Here is a 17,821-nt window from a genome sequence, read left to right on the forward strand (position 1 = left end):
TAATTTCTAAAAACAAAAAATATAATTATTGAAAAAAAAACTTCAGTGGATAAGTTAAAGCAAATTAGAGACAGATAAAAAGGAATTGGTGACTTAGAAGACAAGGCTGAAAATATTTCTCTGCCAGAAAGTGGCAGAGAGAGACAAAGGAATGGAGAAGGAAAAATGAAATGAGGAAAGAAAATCCTAAATGAAACCAAAAGTCAAAAAGGAAGAAAAAAGAAACAAAGTGTGAAATAAGATGGCAGAAATAAATCCAAATATTTTAGTAATAAAAATAAATCTAAATGTACTAAACTCAACAATGTAGTTAGTATTTGTTTAGTTGGATTTTTAAAAGACACATCTAAAATCTAAGGACACAGAAAAGCTAAAGGTAAAAGATAGGAAAAGTTATGTAAAGCAAATACTAATTAAAAGCAAGCTGGGAGGTGGAGTCAAGATGGCAGTGTGGGAAGACACGGACTTACCGTCTCCCCACAACTAGGACGCCTGCCGGCCGCTGGTGGGGGACTCTGTTGCCCAAGGAGATGGGAGGAACCCCAAAGTGAACTGGTAGGAAGCAGAGGGACTGAGGGGGAGGAGAAGTGGAGGCCAGACAGGATCAGCGCCCCTGAGGCCAGGGAGATCAGGACAGGCAGGTGGGAGGGACTCTCCAGGAAGAGCGGGAGAGGAGCAGAGGGCGATCGCCTGGCCCACTGGGGCTAGGGAGCCTGCTGAGCTCCCAAGCTGGTACCCCCCCCAGGGCCCCCGCCAGGCCACGTGGGTCCCTGGGGGCATAGGAGGGAGGCCTGGAGAGATCAGGAGAGGCAGGCAGGAGGAGCCATCTGGGAGGAGCGAGAGAGGAGCAGAGGGCGATTGCCCTGCCCAATCGAGCCCAGGAAGCCTGCTGGGCTCCCAGGCGAGGTCCCCTGCCCTCTGAGACCAGGGGTGGGGGGCACACCTGGGCCCCTTCTGTTCCTTGAGCCTAAGCCTCAACCCCCATAGCCCCCAGGGCCTCTTCCAGCCCTGTGGGTCCTAAGCACAGGCCCAACCCACCACCCAAACCTCACCCTTGCTTAGGCCCCGCCCTCCACAGCCAAGACCTTCCCCCTCCCCCCCTTTTTTTTTCTTTACCCTCCTCTTTTTTACTACTGTGGTACTGATGTACCTTCTGGTTGTTGATTTATCTATATTTTTATTTTTATATTTTTCCTAACATATCTGTTAGTTTCCTAGCCTAATTTATTTTTTACTTTGTTATTGTTTTGTTTTGTTTTGTTTTGCCACCACACGTGGCTTGTGGGATCTTGGCTCACGAGCCAGGGGTCGGGCTGAAGCTCCTGCAGTGGGAGCTCTGAATCCAAACCACTGGACTAACAGAGAACCTCAGACCCCAGGGAATATTCATCAGAGTGAGGTCTCACGGAGTTCGTCATATCAGCACCAAGATCCAGCTCTACCCAATAGCCTAAAAACTCCAGTGTTGGAAGCCTCAGGCCAAACAACAAGTAAGACAGGAACACAATCCCACTCATAAAAGAAAAAAACTGAGACGGCAAAAAAATATGTCACAGATGAAGCAGCAAGGTAAAAACCTACAAGACCAAATAAATGAAGAGGAAATAGGCAATCTACCTGAAAAAGAATTCAGAGTAATGATAGTAAAGATGACCCAGAATCTCAGAAATAGAATGGAGGCAGACTGAGAAAATACAAGAAATGTTCAACAGAGATCTAGAAGAACTAAAGAACAAACAGACAGAGATGAAAAACACAATATTGAAATGAAAAATACACTCAAAGGAATCAATAAGAGAATAACTGAGGCAGAAGAACGAATAGGTGAGCTGGAAGACAAAATGGTGGAAACACCTGCCGAGAAGCAGAATAAAGAAAAAAGAATGACAAGAATTGAAGACAATATCAGAGACATCTGGGACAACACTAAATGCACCAACATTCAAATTATAGGGGTCCCAGAAGAAGAAGAGAAAAAGAAAGGGTCTGAGAAAATATTTGAAGAGATTATAGTTGAAAACTTCCATAACATGGGAAAGGAAATAGTCAATAGTCAATCTACCCAGCAAGGATCTCATTCAGATTCAATGGAGAAGTCAAAAGCTTTTCAGACAAGCAAAAGCTAAGAGAATTCAGCACCACCAAACCAGGGTTACAACAAATGCTAAAGAAACTTCTCTAGGCGGGAAACACAAGAGAAGAAAAAGACCCACAAAAACAAACCCAAAACAATTAAGAAAATGGTAATAGAAACATACATATCAATAATAACCTTGAATGTAAATGGATTAAATGCCTCAACCAAAAGACACAGACTGGCTGAATGGATACAAAAACAAGACCCATATATATGCTATCTACAAGAGACACACTTCAGGCCTAGGGACACATACAGACGGAAAGTGAAGGGATGGAAAAAGGTATTCCATGCAAATGGAAATCAAAAGAAAGCTGGAGTAGCAATACTTGTATCAGATAAAATAGACTTTAAAATAAAGACTGTTACAAGAGATAAGGAGGGACACTACAAAATGATCAAAGAATCAATCCAAGAAGAAGATATAATAATTATAAATGTTTATACACCCAACATAGGAGCACATCAGTACATCAGGCAAATGCTAACAACCATGAAAGAAGAAATTGACAGTAACACAATAATAGTAGGGAACTTTAACACCCCACATACACCAATGGACAAATCATCCAAATAGGAAATAAATAAGGAAACACAAGCTTTAAATGACATAAGAGACCAGATAGATCTAATTGATATTTATAGAACATTTCACCCCAAAGTGGCAGAATACACTTTCTTCTCAAGTGCACATGGAACATTCTACAGGATAGATCACATCTTGGGTCACAAATCAAGCCTTGGAAAATTTAAGAAAATTGAAATCATATCCAGCATCTTTTCTGACCACAACACTCTGAGATTGAAAGTCAATTACAGGAAAAAAACTGTAAAACACACAAATACGTGGAGGCTAAACAGTGTGCTACTAAATAGCCAAGAGATCACCAAAGAAATCAAAGAAGAAATAAAAAATACATAGAAACAAATGACAATGAAAACATGAGAACCCAACCTATGGAATGCAGCAAAAGCAGTTCTAAGAGGGAAGTTTATAGCAACTCAACCTCACCTCAAGAAACAAGAAAAATCTCAAATAAACAATCTAACTGTAAACATAAAACAGCTAGAGAAAGAAGAACAAAGAAAACCCAAAGTCAGTAGAAGAAAAGAAATCATAAAGATCAGAGCAGAAATAAGTGAAATAGAAACGAAGAAAACAATAGCAAAGATCAATAAAACTAAAAGCTGGTTATTTAGGAAGATAAACAAAATTGATAAACCCTTAGCCAGACTCATCAAGAAAAAAACGGAGAGGACTCAAATCAATAAAATTAGAAATGGAAAAGAAGAAATCACAACTGACACTGCAGAAATACAAAGGATTATAAGAGACTACTACAAAAACTATATGCCAATAAAATGGACAACCATGAAGAAATGGACAAATTCTTGGAAACGTACAATTTTCCAAGACTGAAACAGGAAGAGTTAGAAAATATAAACAGACCTATCACAAGTAATGAAATTGAAACCATAATTAAAAATCTTCAAACAAACAAAAGCCCAGGACCAGATGGCTTCACAGGCGAAATTCTATCAAACATTTAGAGAAGAGCTAATACCTATCCAGCTCAAACTCTTCCAAAATATTGCAGAGGGAGAAACACTCCCAAATTCATTCTATGAAGCCACCATCACCCTGATACCAAAACCAGAAAAAGATACCACAAAAAAAGAAAATTATAGACCAGCATCACTGACGAACATAGATGCAAAAATCCTGAGCAAAATACTAGCAAACAGAATCTAACAGCACATTAAAAGGATCATACACCATGAACAAGTGGGGATTTATCCCAGGGATGCAAGGATTCTTCAATATATGCAAAACAATCAATGTGATACACCACATTAACAAATTAAGAAACCATATGATCATCTCAGTATATGCAGAAAAAGCTTTTGACAAAATTCAACACTAATTTATTATAAAAACTCTCCAGAAAAATGGGCATAGAGGGAACCTACCTCAACATAATAAAGGCCATATATGACAAACCCACAGCAAGCATCATACTCAATGGTGAAAAACTGAAAGCTTTTCCACTAAGATCAAGAACAAGACAAGGATGTCCACTCTCACCACTCTTATTCAACATAGTTTTAAAGTCCTAGCCACAGCAATTAGAGAAGAAAAAGAAATAAAAGGAATAAAAATTGGAAAAGAAGAAGTAAAACTGTCACTTTTTGCTGATGACATGATACTATACATAGAAAATCCTAAACATGCCACCAGAAAACTACTAGAACTAATCAATGAATTTGGTAAGGTTGCAGGATACAAAATTAATGCAAAGAAATCTCTGGCATTTGTATACACTAGCAATGAAAAATCAGAAAGAGAAATTAAGGAAACACTCCCATTTATGATTTCAACAAAAAGAATAAAATACCTAGGAATAAACTTGCCTAAGGAGGAGAAAGACTTGCACTCAGAAAACTATAAAACACTGATGAAAAAAATCAAAGATGACATAAATAGATAGAGAAATATACTATGTTCTTGGATTGGAAGAATCAATACTGTGAAAATGACTATACTACCCAAAGCAATCTACAGATTCAATGCAATCCCTATCAAACTACCAATGGCATTCTTCACAGAATTAGAACAACAAATCTTAAAATTAGTATGGAGACACAAAAGACCCCGAATAGCCAAAGCAATCTTGAGAAAGAAAAATGGAGTTGGAGGAATCATGCTCCCCGATTTCAAACTATACCACAAAGCTACAGTAATGAAGACAGTATGGTACTGGCACAAAAACAGAAATATAGATCAATGGTACAGGATAGAATGCCCAGAGATAAACCCACGCATATATGGGCACCTAATTTATGACATAGGAGGCAAGAATATACAATGGAGAAAAGACAGCCTCTTCAATAAGTGGTGCTGGGAAAACTGGACAGCTACATGTAAAAGAATGAAATTAGAAAACTACTTAACACCATACACAAAAATAAACTCCAAATTGATTAAAGACTTAAATGTAAGACCAGACACCATAAAACTCTTAGAGGAAAACATAGGAAAAGCACTCTTTGACATAAACCACAGCAAGATCTTTTTTGACTCACCTCCTAGAGTAATGGAAATAAAAACAAAAATAAACAAATGGGACTTAATTAAACTTAAAAGCTTTTGCACAGCAAAGGAAACCATAAACAAGACAAAAAGACAACTCTCAGAATGGGAGAAAATATTTGCAAATGAAACAACAGACAAAGGATTAATCTCCAAAATATACAAACAGCTCATGGAGCTCAATATCAAAAAAACAAACAATCCAGTTTTAAAAAATGGGTGGAAGACCTAAATAGACATTTCACCAAGGAAGACATACTGATGGCCAAGAGGCACATGAAAAGATGCTCAACATCACTAACCATTAGAGTAATGCAAATCAAAACTACAATGAGATATCACCTCATGCTGGTCAGAATGGCCATTATCAAAAATCTAGAAACCATAAATGCTGGAAAGGGAACCCTCTTGCACTGTTGGTGGGAATGTAAATTGATACAACCACTGTGGAGAATATGGAGGTTCCTTAAAAAGCTACAAATAGAACTACCATATGACCCAGCAATCCCACTACTGGGCATATACCCTGAGAAAACCATAATTCAAAAAGAGACATGTACCACAATGTTCATTGCAACACTACTTACAATATCCAAGACATGGAATCAACCTAAATGTCCATCGACAGATGAATGGATAAAGAAGATGTGGCACATATATACAGTGCAATATTACTCAGCCATAAAAAGAAACGATATTGAGCTATTTGTTGTGAGGTGGATGGACCTAGGGTCTGTCATACAGAGTGAAGTAAGTCAGAAAGAGAAAAACAAATACCGTATGCTAACGCATACATATGGAATCTAAAAAAAATGGTACTGATGAACCTAGTTGCAGGGCAGGAATAAAGAAGTAGACATAGAGAATGGACTTGAATACTTGGGGTGGGAGGGGGATGCTGGGGCGAAGTGAGAGTAGCATCAACGTATATATACTACCGAATGTAAAATAGTTGGCTGGTGGGAAGAAGCAGCATAGCACAGGGAGATCGGGCTCGGTGCTTTGCGATGACCTAGAGGGGTGGGATAGGGAGAATGGGAGGGAGGCTCAAGAGGGAGGGGATATGGGGACATGTTTATGCATATGGCTGATTTGCTTTGTTGTGCAACAGAAACTAACACAGTACTGTGTAGCAATTATACTCCAATAAAGATCCATTAAAAAAAAAAAGGCAAACTGGAACGGTTCATCAACATCAGACAAAATTTTCATTAAGACAAAAATAATTATTCAGAATAAAGAGAATCTCAACATAACGATAAAATGTTTAATCACTTGGAGAATATAAACATTATAAAGTTGAATGCATCTAATAAAATAGCCTCAAATATATATAAAGCAAAAATAGAAAGAATTAAAAAGATAAAGTGACAGTTCTGTAATTATAATAGATTTCAACACATCTCAAGCTGATAACACATTATTGAAAAAATAATATACTTTAACCACACAGTTAAATTAGATTTAATGAGAATATATAGAACTCTACAGTTAACAATTGGAAAATACATTCTTTGCAAGCACATTTGGAATATTTACAAAAATTAACTATATATAGACTATAAAGCATGTCTCAAAATTTAGTAGCAGTCAGACTGTATTCTCTGAAATTATTGTTATTATTATTAACACTTAAATAGTACTAATTATGTACCAGCACTGTTCTAAGCATTTTATAATTATGACCTTATTTAATCCTTATAACAACATGATGAGATAAGAGCTATTACTATCATCCATTTTATAGATGAAGAAACTGAGGCAAAGAGGTGAAGTAACTTAAGTAACTTACACACAAGATCACACAGCTTGTAAATGGTGGACCTGGGATTCACACTGAGGGAGTCCAGCTTTAAAGTTCATGCTCTTAACCACTTTTCTATGCTGCCTCTTTAGTCACAAGCTAGAAACAAAAAACTTTTCCACATTTGTAGACTAAAACGTATGTTTCTAAATAACTCATAGATCAAAAAAATAATTGATTTTTTTAATCCCTTAGAATTGAAACTAGTACATAACAACACTTGAGGGAGATAAATATTTCAAAGGAAATGTGCAACTTTAAATAAATATATAGGGATTTCCCTGGTGGCGAAGTGGTTAAGAATCCGCCTGCCAATGCAGGGGACACAGGTTCGAGCCCTGGTCCGGGAAGATCCCATATGCCGCAGAGCAACTAAGCCCGTGCACCGCAACTACTGAGCCTGTGCTCTAGAGCCCGTGAGCCACAACTACTGAGCCCGTGCACCACAACTACTGAAGCCCACGTGCCTAGAGCCCGTGCTCCACAGCAAGAGAAGCCACCGAAATGAGAAGCCTGCACACCACAACGAGGAGTAGCCCCCGCTCGCCGCAACTAGAGGAAGCCTGCACGCAGCAATGAAGACCCAACACAGCCTAAAATAAATAAATAAATTTATAAATAAATATAAATGAAAAGAAGAAAGGATGCCACAATTCTCGGAAATGTGAAAGTAATGTGTAGTAACAGATCAGTGGTTACCTGGGGTCAGAATGGAGTGGGGAAGGGCAGGAGGGAGTGGTTGCAAAGGTTATAACCACTCTTTGGTTGTGATGATGGTTTCACAGGTGCATATATATATGTCAAAACTCGTCAAAGTGGAGTCTTTGAACAGTTTATTTTATGCCAATTATACCTCAATAAAACAATTTTATAAATGTGCCCATAGGGAAAAAAACTTAAACGTTATATGAGGGTGTAAAGTGAAAAGTCCTTCTGCATTCCCCACCTGCCACTACTAATGTCTTTGAAGTCTTCCATGAGAACTTTCCCAAGCATATCCATCTATCTCCCTTTCCTCCAAGGAGGTAATAACTCTTCTAAATTTTGTATTTATTATTCTCTTACTTTTTGTTTTAGTTTTACTGCATAAGCATATTTCAAACAATCTGTTGTTTAAATATGTATATTTTGGAATACACATATGTTAGATAATATCATACTGTATATATTACGCAACTTGTTTTTTATTATTCAACATTGCACTTTTTTTTCCAACGTTATACTTTTGAGATTTAACCATGTTGATAGATGAAGTGAAGTTAATTCAGCTCTTTGCTGCATAGTATTCCATTACATAATTATCTGCACTAATATTATAGCTGCTAACCACATGTGGCTACTGAGCACTTAAAATGCAGCTGTTATGACTGGGAGACTGAATTTTTAATTTTAGTTAATTTAAATTTTAATAGCCACATGTGACTAATAGCTACATACTAAACAGTGTGCTGCTAGAGTATGCACCTAGAAGCAGAACTGCTGGTTCTTACAATACACACATCTTCACAGCATATTGTTTTCCAAAGTGCTTTTACTCCCACCCACAGTGCACCCACAGTGCATAGGAGTTTCTGTGGCTCTACAGCCTCACCAACACTTCTATTATCAGACTTTTAAAATTTTGCCATCTATTGAGTGTGAAATTATATTTTCTTGTGATTTTAAGTTCATTTGCTTTCCATAATTGCAAATGAGATTGAGTTTCTTTTTATTGTTTAGTGACTGTGTTTCCCCTTCTGTAAAATGCCAACTCAGTACATGGCTTCAGTACATTTTTATAATACATAGGGGAGGTAGTTGTTATTCATTTATAGGCATGTCATATTTTTCTATTATTATTTTGTCAGTTATGTATGTGTTGCAAACATATTTTCTCAGTTTGTGACCTGACTTTTCATATTTAGTGTCCTTTAATGAACAAAAGTTTTAAATTTTCAACATTGCTGAATTTATGTTTATCACTTTAGGGTCCCGTGTTAATAAATCCTTGCTTATCCAAAATCTGAAATTTCTAAAAATGCAGAAAAACTGGATCACTCACCCATCATTGGTGCTAATGTAGAATGGTACTGCCACTCTGGGAAAGAGTATCCCAGTTTCTTTAAAAACTGTATATGCAGGGAGTTCCCTGGTGGCCTAGTGGTTAGGATTCCAGGCTTTCACTACCATGGACCACGTGGGGCAGCCAAAAACAAACAAACAAACAAACAAAAAATTGTACATGAGAATACCATACAATCCAGCAATTACACTTCTGGGTATTTATTCCAGAAGACTTATGTGCACACAAAAACCAGAACACAAATGTCTCTAGCAGCTTTATGCATAATAGACAAAAACTATAAACAACTCTGTGAAGAAAAACATATTTGACCCCTGCTCCCAGTTCCTGACACAGAGTTCCTAAAACCCTGTAAATTCCTGAGTGATAGGGGTGTTAGGAACATCTTTTGTTCTGATATTTGGTCTTTGATCCTGTTCCTGACACAGACCTCCTAAATCCCTTGAATTTCCTGGATGATAGGAGCACTTTTTGCTCTCCTGAGGTGACTTTTGGTGGACTCCTGGATAGCTTCAGGATGGGGACTGTTCACTAGAAAGACCAAGCCATGATTAGAAGCTCCAACCCCCAGCCTCTGAAAAGAGGAGAGGAGCTGGAGATTGAGTTCATAATCAATCATGCCGGGCTTCCCTGGTGGCGCAGTGGTTGAGAGTCTGCCTGCCGATGCAGGGGACGCGGGTTCGTGCCCCGGTTCGGGAGGATCCCACATGCCACAGAACAGCTGGGCCCGTGAGCCATGGCCGCTGAGCCTGCACGTCGAGAGCCTGTGCTCCGCAACGGGAGAGGCCACAACAGTGAGAAGCCCACGTACCGCAAAAAAAAAAAAAAAATCAATCATGCCCATGTAATGAAGCTTCCATAAGAAATCCTGAACTATGGAGTTTGGAGAGCTTCTGGATGGACAAATACATCCATGTGCTGGGAAGGTGGCACACCCCAACACCACAGGGACAGAAGTTCCTGTGCTCAGGACCCTTCCAGATCTTGCCCTGTATGTCTTTTCATCTGGCTGTTTATCTGTATCCTTTATTATATACTTTATAATAAACCAGTAAACACAAGTGTTTCCATGAGTTCTATGAGCCATTATAGTAAACTATCAAACCTGAGGATGGGGCTGTGGGAACCCCTAATTTATAGTCAGTTGTTCAGAAGTACAAGAGGCCTGGGTTTGTGACTGGCATCTGAAGAAGGGGGCAGTCTTGTGGGAATCAGACTTTTACCCGTGGGATCCGCACTAACTCTGGGTAGTTAATGTCAGAATTGCTTGGTATGAGGGGGGAAGAAAAACCACACATTTGGTGTCCAAAGTGTTGTGAGTAAAACAGAGGAAATAAGTGTTTTCCCTTAAAACTCAGAAGTCCTTCGCCAGGTGAAAAACAAACTGTGGTACATCCATACCATGGACTACTACTCAGCAATGTAAAAGGGGTGAGTACTTATACAGGCAGCAATCTGGATGGATCTCCAGAGAATTTTGTTGAATGAAAAAAGCCAATCCCAAAGGGTTACATCTGCATGATTTGATCTATATAACATTCTTGAAATGACAAAATTATAGAAATGGAGAACAAATGAATGGTTGCCAGGTGGTGGAAGAATGGGGAGGGAGGTAGTTGTAGCTATAAAAGGGTGACATGAAAGAATCCTGGTGTTAATGTTCTGTATCATGAGTGTAGCAATAGCAATAGCAATATCCTGATTGTTGTATCTCAATATAGCCCATCCCAAAGGTTTTCAATAATGTGAGTGTGAACCAGAACCATCCGGGGAGCTTTCAGACATACACACACAAACCTCCAAATGATTTTTCTACTCACACACATTACCTGACAGTGCCAGGGCTGTAGGCCTTTATAGACATTAGATAAGGAAGGGTAAGTGGGAGAGCTCTGTTTTAGGAGAATGGCAAAATAAAGGATTAGGTTGGGGGAAACTAGATAGAGGAAACCTTATGAAGAAGCTATTCCAACAGTACATACAAGGGATGACGCAGTTCTGTACTGTGGTGCTAGCTGCGGGGACAGAGTTCTGAGAGGTTTATGTCTCAGAAAAGGAGCTTAGGGCTTCCCTGGTGGTGCAGTGGTTAAGAATCTGCCTGCCAATGCAGGGGACACGGGTTTGAGCCCTGGTCCCGGAAGATCCCACATGCCGTGAAGCAACTAAGCCCGTGTGCCACAGCTACTGAGCCTGTGCTCTACAGCCTACGAGCCACAACTACTGAGCCTGCGTGACACAACTACTGAATCCCATGCACCTAGAGCCTGTGCTCCGCAACAAGAGAAGCCACCGCAATGAGAGGCCCGCACACCACAACAAAGAGTAGCCCCTGCTCACCGCAACTAGAGAAAGCCCATGCACAGCAATGAAGACCAAATGCAGCCAAAATAAATTAAATAAAATAAATTAATTTTAAAAAAAGGAGCTTAACCTCTCAAGCAAGCTTCTTAACTAAGTATTGACAGTAATCCCTAATGTCCACAGTTGGATAGAGGATATACTTTTAGGTCTGCAACAAAATAATTACATGTTCTTGCCTCGTGAAATCAGCAAGTGTCCCCGCCACAAGAGAGCATACCATCCCCTCCTGGTGGTCCTGCACTTTCTCTGAGGCACAGTTAGTTCCAGAAGGACCTGAGGCGACCTTTATCAATGGCCTCACCTGCCCCATCTCCCAAGTCCCCCAGTTTTCCTGAAAGGTCCTTGTTACTCAAATTTAAACCACTTATCTAGACAAGGCGGCTAAACAGGCACTTCTCCCCTAGTCTTGGCCTAACTTCCTCCCTGCCTGGAGCCCAGAAGGCATACCTGGACAGGGGCAAAGCAGGACACTCTGCTGTGATCTCTCTGGCCACAGCCTCTCACCAGGGAGTGGTTACCTGTCATGAGCAGTATTCAAAACCAGGAACCAAGGTGTGGTCTGGGCTCCTTTAAGCTTCAGAGTTTGGGGGTTCCTGGTGAGTCCCAAGAGAAGAGTCCAGAAGAGGAGGATGGAAGGGGGGTGGCCCACGACAGGGGAATTCCTCCTCTGTCTCCCTGTCAGCCTTCTGCTTCAAGGTAAGACGGGGCAAGAACAGGGAAAGAGGGGAATACTGTTCTGGGAAAATTCCAGAAACCCCCTCATTCCCCAGAACTAGAAAGCATCTAAAATAACTGGATTATACATTGCTTTTCTCTGTAGTATCTATATCTTGGTTTCCTTTGGGAAACAGATGAAACGCCCATTTCACTGATCAGTACGCATAGCGCCCGTCTCATTTGCCTGCATAGACATCTACCAAATTGTCTGTCCTTCCTTTTTACCACCTTTCTGATTCCACCCCTTTATAATGTTCAACTCTTCCTTTATACCAGGATTAGTAACTATGAACGGGCCGTTTGGGTCCTGTTAATAATAATATAACTCCTTTCCCACCTCACTTGGGAAGATCTTGTAGAGGAGGTAATGTGGAGGGGAAAGGACAATGTTTGCTTTCCCCCAGATATGCTTCTCCTCAGTCTGGAGATGTACCTTATGAGTTAACTGGTATGGGGAGACAGTAGAAGAGGCATGGGAAAGAACTTGCTGGGCTCAGCTACAGGAAAAACCGGAGTCACCTGCGGTTGGCGTGTGGGTGAGGTGGGCAGAAGGGCTGTTACGTTTCGTCACATAGCTCCACCAGTCACGTGGTAGATGATCAATGAGATCTTTTCAACATGGTGATGATGAAAATGGCTCCCACAGATCTTAGAGGAAGTCATCGGGTTTGAGAAGGGCACAGAGCCCAGAACAGTGTAGGTAGTCAATAAATTTACATTGAATACAACGTTCCTTAAGTTCCCACATGTTTTACATCACACTCATGTTTACTTCTCCCCAAACTTTTCCTTTCAGGAAATGAGAAAACATGAAAGTGGGAACGGACCACTGAGAAACAAAATTTTAGGGGAGTTTTGTTCAGTGTCTATGAGGAAGAATCACAATAGAGCTAGACAGAAAAAAGTATGGTCAGACAAAGGCCAAACCTTTAGGGTTATGACTATGGAAGGAATAGGCCTCCCCAGAGAGGCAGTCTGCATACAGATTTGGGTAGGATTTATATGGGAGCAAAACCACAGGAAGAAAGGGCTGAGCCCTGACTCAGCTCACCACATCAACTTCCATCATTTGCCTACCAGACCAGACCAGCCCCCCCCACAGCCCTGGCAGGAAGAACTTGGCATCCGGGAATCTTGGCCTAAGAAGGAGGGGTTCACATGCCCACCCCATGTCCACATTTTCTTTCTCTGCAGAGAGGCTCTAGGGTCCCAGCCCTGGCACTCCTCTCACTTAGGAAACAGAAAAGCCCTATTCCCATCTCACGGGGTCTCTACTCTCTACAGAAAGGGCAAACATTTCAGCATCAATTGTTCAGTCTTTGAGCAGCGTGGCGTAGACCCTGCTGTCTTCCAGGCTATATTTAACCAGAAGGACTTCCGTCCAGTAATCAACTACAGCATCCCCACTCATATCAGCATCTCCTTCACCCTGTCTGCCATCCTTAAAGTGGTGAGTTTTGACTGATAACATTCTTTCCATAGCCTGCTAATAGGAAACAAGAACTCTTTACCCTGTCAATCCAACACTGCACCTGTCCAGTAGTGAGCAAAGAGTCCCCTGAATGAATTCTGTACAAGTTAAATGTTCATCCTATGGGGTGGAGAGACATGAAGGGGAATGCTGCTGTGACATTTCTGCAGGTAACGTTTGTCCTTGAGTCCTGCCCTTATAGGAAAATTATACTAAGAAAACATTCCCAATGGGCCCCCATGCTGTTTTTTCCCCTATATTTTCCATGCAACCTGCATTTTTCTGAACTACTTTCTTTTGAGACTTGTAATTGAAAAGCTGAACTGTCACATGGGACCACTTAGGAAACAAAGGAAGGAGGTAGACTAGGACCTGATTTCATGGCATTAATGATCCGGGACGGGGATCTTTTGGTCAGGATGCACAACTTCAGCTGCTGATGTCATTTCTGTGGTTAAAGTTGGTATGTAAGCTCAGCTTTCTTCTTCTCTTTTTCTCCTTGCCTGATTTTCTGGCTTTGCTTGCAAAAATCACATTTGTTGAAATTGACAGTGCCCAAGGAAATACACAAAGTCAACCAGAATGGGGCCAGTGCTGGTGACAAATAGCTTTCTGGGCTGCCAATCAACTTTGAAATTCAGATGGAAAAAAACAGAAAGATGGAGGGCGGCACAGTTGGAAGCCCCTAAGTAAGCTTCAAGGTCCAAATGTATCCAGCACCCAGCTTAAGATTTCCCTTGAGCAGGAAGTGAAAGGCCAGTAAGACTTTGTTAGCTAGAGAAGAGGGACATTATCACCAGAAAGAGGAGAGGAATCAGAGTTTAAAAGGAAATGTGGTTTAAAAAAAAAAAAAAACCCGCAGGGAATTCTCTGGTGGTCCAGTGGTTAGGACTCCGCACTGCCACTGCAGGGGGCACAGGTTCCATCCCTGGTCGGGGAACTAAGATCCCTCATGCCGTGCAGTGTGGCCAAAAAAAAAAGACCAAAACAAAACAGAAAAGCAAGATGCATAACAATGTGCACAGTATCATTCTATCTGTGTAAATAAAAATGAATGCTGGGATATATTTTTTTCTAGAATGATATATAAAAAACTGTTAATAATGGACCTGAGTTGGGGATATGAACTGAGTTGGACTATTTAAGGAGGGAAAAAATTATTCTTTATATTATATCTTTCTGGAATTGTTGAAATTTTATCATATGCCCATAGTACATACATTTAGAAAAAAATACATACCTATGTATATATTTTTAAGGGACTGGAAGGGCAGAAGATGTTGACATAAACTAGCTCCAGGTTTCAGCCATAACCATCCCTCTGGGCCCTATGCCCTAGATCTGGAGTCACCCATTCATCAGCTGGGACCCAGGAGAATGTGGTGATATCAATAAACTCACTGTGACATCTGAGAACCTGTGGCTCCGAGACATCTTCATCGTGGAATCGTGGGTATCAGGGCTGGGAAAAGCTGGGGGAAGACCCTTCTGCAAGGAGCAGGTGAGGGCACTGCAGGGCAAACCCATTCAGCGGGACCACTGAAAACTTATTTCAGAGAGGAGCACAATCACAGCTCATCAACTTCTCTGCTAGAAATGAGAAAGCAGTAGGGAGAAAAGATGGCGGAGTGGCAGCATTGGGAAGCCCTGCCTTAAGAGCAAAACATAAACTGATGTGAAACCCAGAGCATTTGCACCCCCTCCCCTTCCACCACTTAGCAACGATGTGGATCACACTCTGGATGGTCTCTCCGCCTGTGTGACTAATGAAGGTCGCGTTGTGTACAACAAACAGGTTGCAGGTGACCAGCATCTGTAACCTGGACATCTACTTCTCTTTTGACCAGAAGAACTGCACCCTCACTTTTAGCTCTTTCCTCTACACAGGTGAGTTGCAGTGGTGGTTCTGGCACGGGGTAAACTGAGATCAACTGTGGGGCAACAAAAAAACACTCAGAAGCAAAGTCATTTTTTTAATTTTAATTTTAATTTTTTGCGGTACACGGGCCTCTCACTACCGTGGCCTCTCGCATTGCGGAGCACCGGCTCCGGACGCGCAGGCTCAGCGGCCATGGCTCACGGGCCCAGCCGCTCCGCGGCATGTGGGATCTTCCCGGACTGGGTCAAGAACCCGTGTCCCCTGCATCGGCAGGCGGACTCTCAACCACTGCACCACCAGGGAAGCCCACGGTCATTTTTTTTAATGCATAAAAAGGGACAGTGGAGTATTTGCTAATTGGGGGTGTGTGGATGGTGGGGTAGGGGAAGTTGAACTTAAGAGAGAACAAGACTTCCTGAGAAAGCCCAGAATTGAAAGAAGGCAGTTGGGCAGCAAGGAAGTCACATTACAGGACTGTCTGAAAGAGGTAGCTAAAGCAGTTGTTGAATCACCTGTCTGAGCCCCACACAGAGTAGGTGCTGAGCAGATGTGTGCTGAGTGAGTGTCTCCCCTGCAGTGGAAAACACGTTGCTGGGCATGGACAAGGAAGTGTGGGACATAACAGACACCTCGCGTGACATTGGCCACACACAAGGGGAGTGGGAGCTCCTGGGCATCAACAAGGCCACCCCGAAGATACCTGTGGGCTTCAGCCTTTTTGACCAGATCATGTTCTATGTAAGGCCAGAGACTCTGGCATGGCTGTCCAACCCCCATATCTTTCTCATCGTACACTTCTAAATCTCAGAGCCTCTCACCTCTTGCCCTAAGACCAGAAAGTCCCTGGGCACCATAACCCTCATAGCGTTCCTCTCTCCCAAGTCCCCCAAAGAAGTCCCCCTCTCTGCACCTGCCAGCTCTGGCCTACGTTTGCTTTGGTGGGTATGGGGGAGTCCTATTAGTCATATGAAAGCTGCTCCTCATCCAGCCCCAGAAAGAGCCCCTGCTGGAGTGAGGACATCAAGAAAGGAAGAGTCTGGAATCATCTCTTGGTTTCCCTTCAGTTCTAGCTTCACCTGGTTCTCTGCTCTCTCCTCCCCACCAGGTGGCCATCAGGCACAGGCCCAGCCTCTACGTCATAAGTCCCCTGATGCCCAGTAGCTTTCTGATCACCATCGATGCCCTCAGCTTCTTCCTGCCAGTAGAAAGCGAGAACCGCGCCCCATTCAAGATGACACTCCTGCTGGGCTACAACGTCTTCCTGCTCATGACGTTGAATGACTTACTCCCTGCCAGTGGCACCTCCCTCATCAGTATGGCCCCCACCCCACTGTTGAAAAATGAAAAAAGAAAAAAGAAAGAGGCAGGGTAGGCGGGTGAACTGGCTAGATCTGCTGAGGCAGCAGAGGGAGACAGTGGTCATCTTAGAAAGGGCTCAGTGTGTGAGACAGAAAAAAGGGGGGCTTGGTGGTTCCTCTGGACCTGACTCACTCAGGTGTGCTCCTTCCCGCCACCCAGGTGTCTACTTCGCCCTGTGTCTGTCACTGATGGTGGTCAGCCTGCTGAAGACCATCTTCATCACCTACCTGCTGCACCTGGCCACCACCCAGCCCCCACCCAGGCCTCGCTGCCTCCGTTCCCTGCTTCTACACTGCACCAGCCCAAGGAAATGCTGCCCTGCCGCTCTCTGGAAGGAGGATGTGGGCCTGGGCCTCACACCCACCCACCTGTCTGGTAAGAGAAATCTGCACTGCCCACACTCTCTGCACTGGGCCCAACTTCCCATTTCTCTAATCCTGTCTCCTTCCCACTTCACAGCTGCGTCTCTGCCCTCTCCACAGGACAGAAGGAGCCAGGGGAATTGGGAGAGAAGGAGCTGGGACCCAGAGAGGCAGAACTGAATGGTGGCTCAGGATGGACAAGGGCCCGGCTAGCTGACCTGTGGGTGCATTTCAGCCACATGATGGACACCCTGCTCTTCCACATCTACCTGCTTTTCTTGGCCACCTCCATCATCCTCTGGAACACCTAGGAGTAGTGTTCTAACGGTGCAAGAACACCTGGTGTTCAGGTTTCCTTGGCTTCAACTAACCATCCCAGGCCCTGTTCGCCTGCTCCAGTTCACATACAACAGTCCCAGAAATGTGCCCGTGATCCCTGCTCCAGCCTTCCCAGGGCTTAAACAGAACTACTGCCGACTCTCTCAGAACTGACATTATATTTCCAAAACACAATGAATTCAGAATATACATGTTTATGTTAGAAATATCATTTTTACTGGAAAAGGAAGGCTTTATAA

General features: G+C 42.4%; 1 protein-coding gene across 1 annotated transcript; it reads left to right on the forward strand.

Annotated features, from left to right (window-relative positions):
* Positions 1–12,084: 12,084 nt before the first annotated feature.
* LOC309822593 (5-hydroxytryptamine receptor 3C-like) lies at positions 12,085–17,554 on the forward strand (the record flags this gene model as incomplete). Its single annotated transcript, XM_082654555.1, is given in 11 exon segments — positions 12,085–12,151; positions 13,457–13,465; positions 13,468–13,622; positions 14,062–14,106; positions 14,983–15,092; positions 15,363–15,438; positions 15,440–15,530; positions 16,100–16,260; positions 16,628–16,835; positions 17,041–17,256; positions 17,364–17,554. Coding segments are annotated over 11 exon segments (1,329 nt in total).
* Positions 17,555–17,821: the final 267 nt, after the last annotated feature.

Source organism: Grampus griseus (genome assembly GCF_964374135.1).
Source record: "Grampus griseus genome assembly, chromosome: 5".
Lineage (NCBI taxonomy): Eukaryota > Metazoa > Chordata > Mammalia > Artiodactyla > Delphinidae > Grampus > Grampus griseus.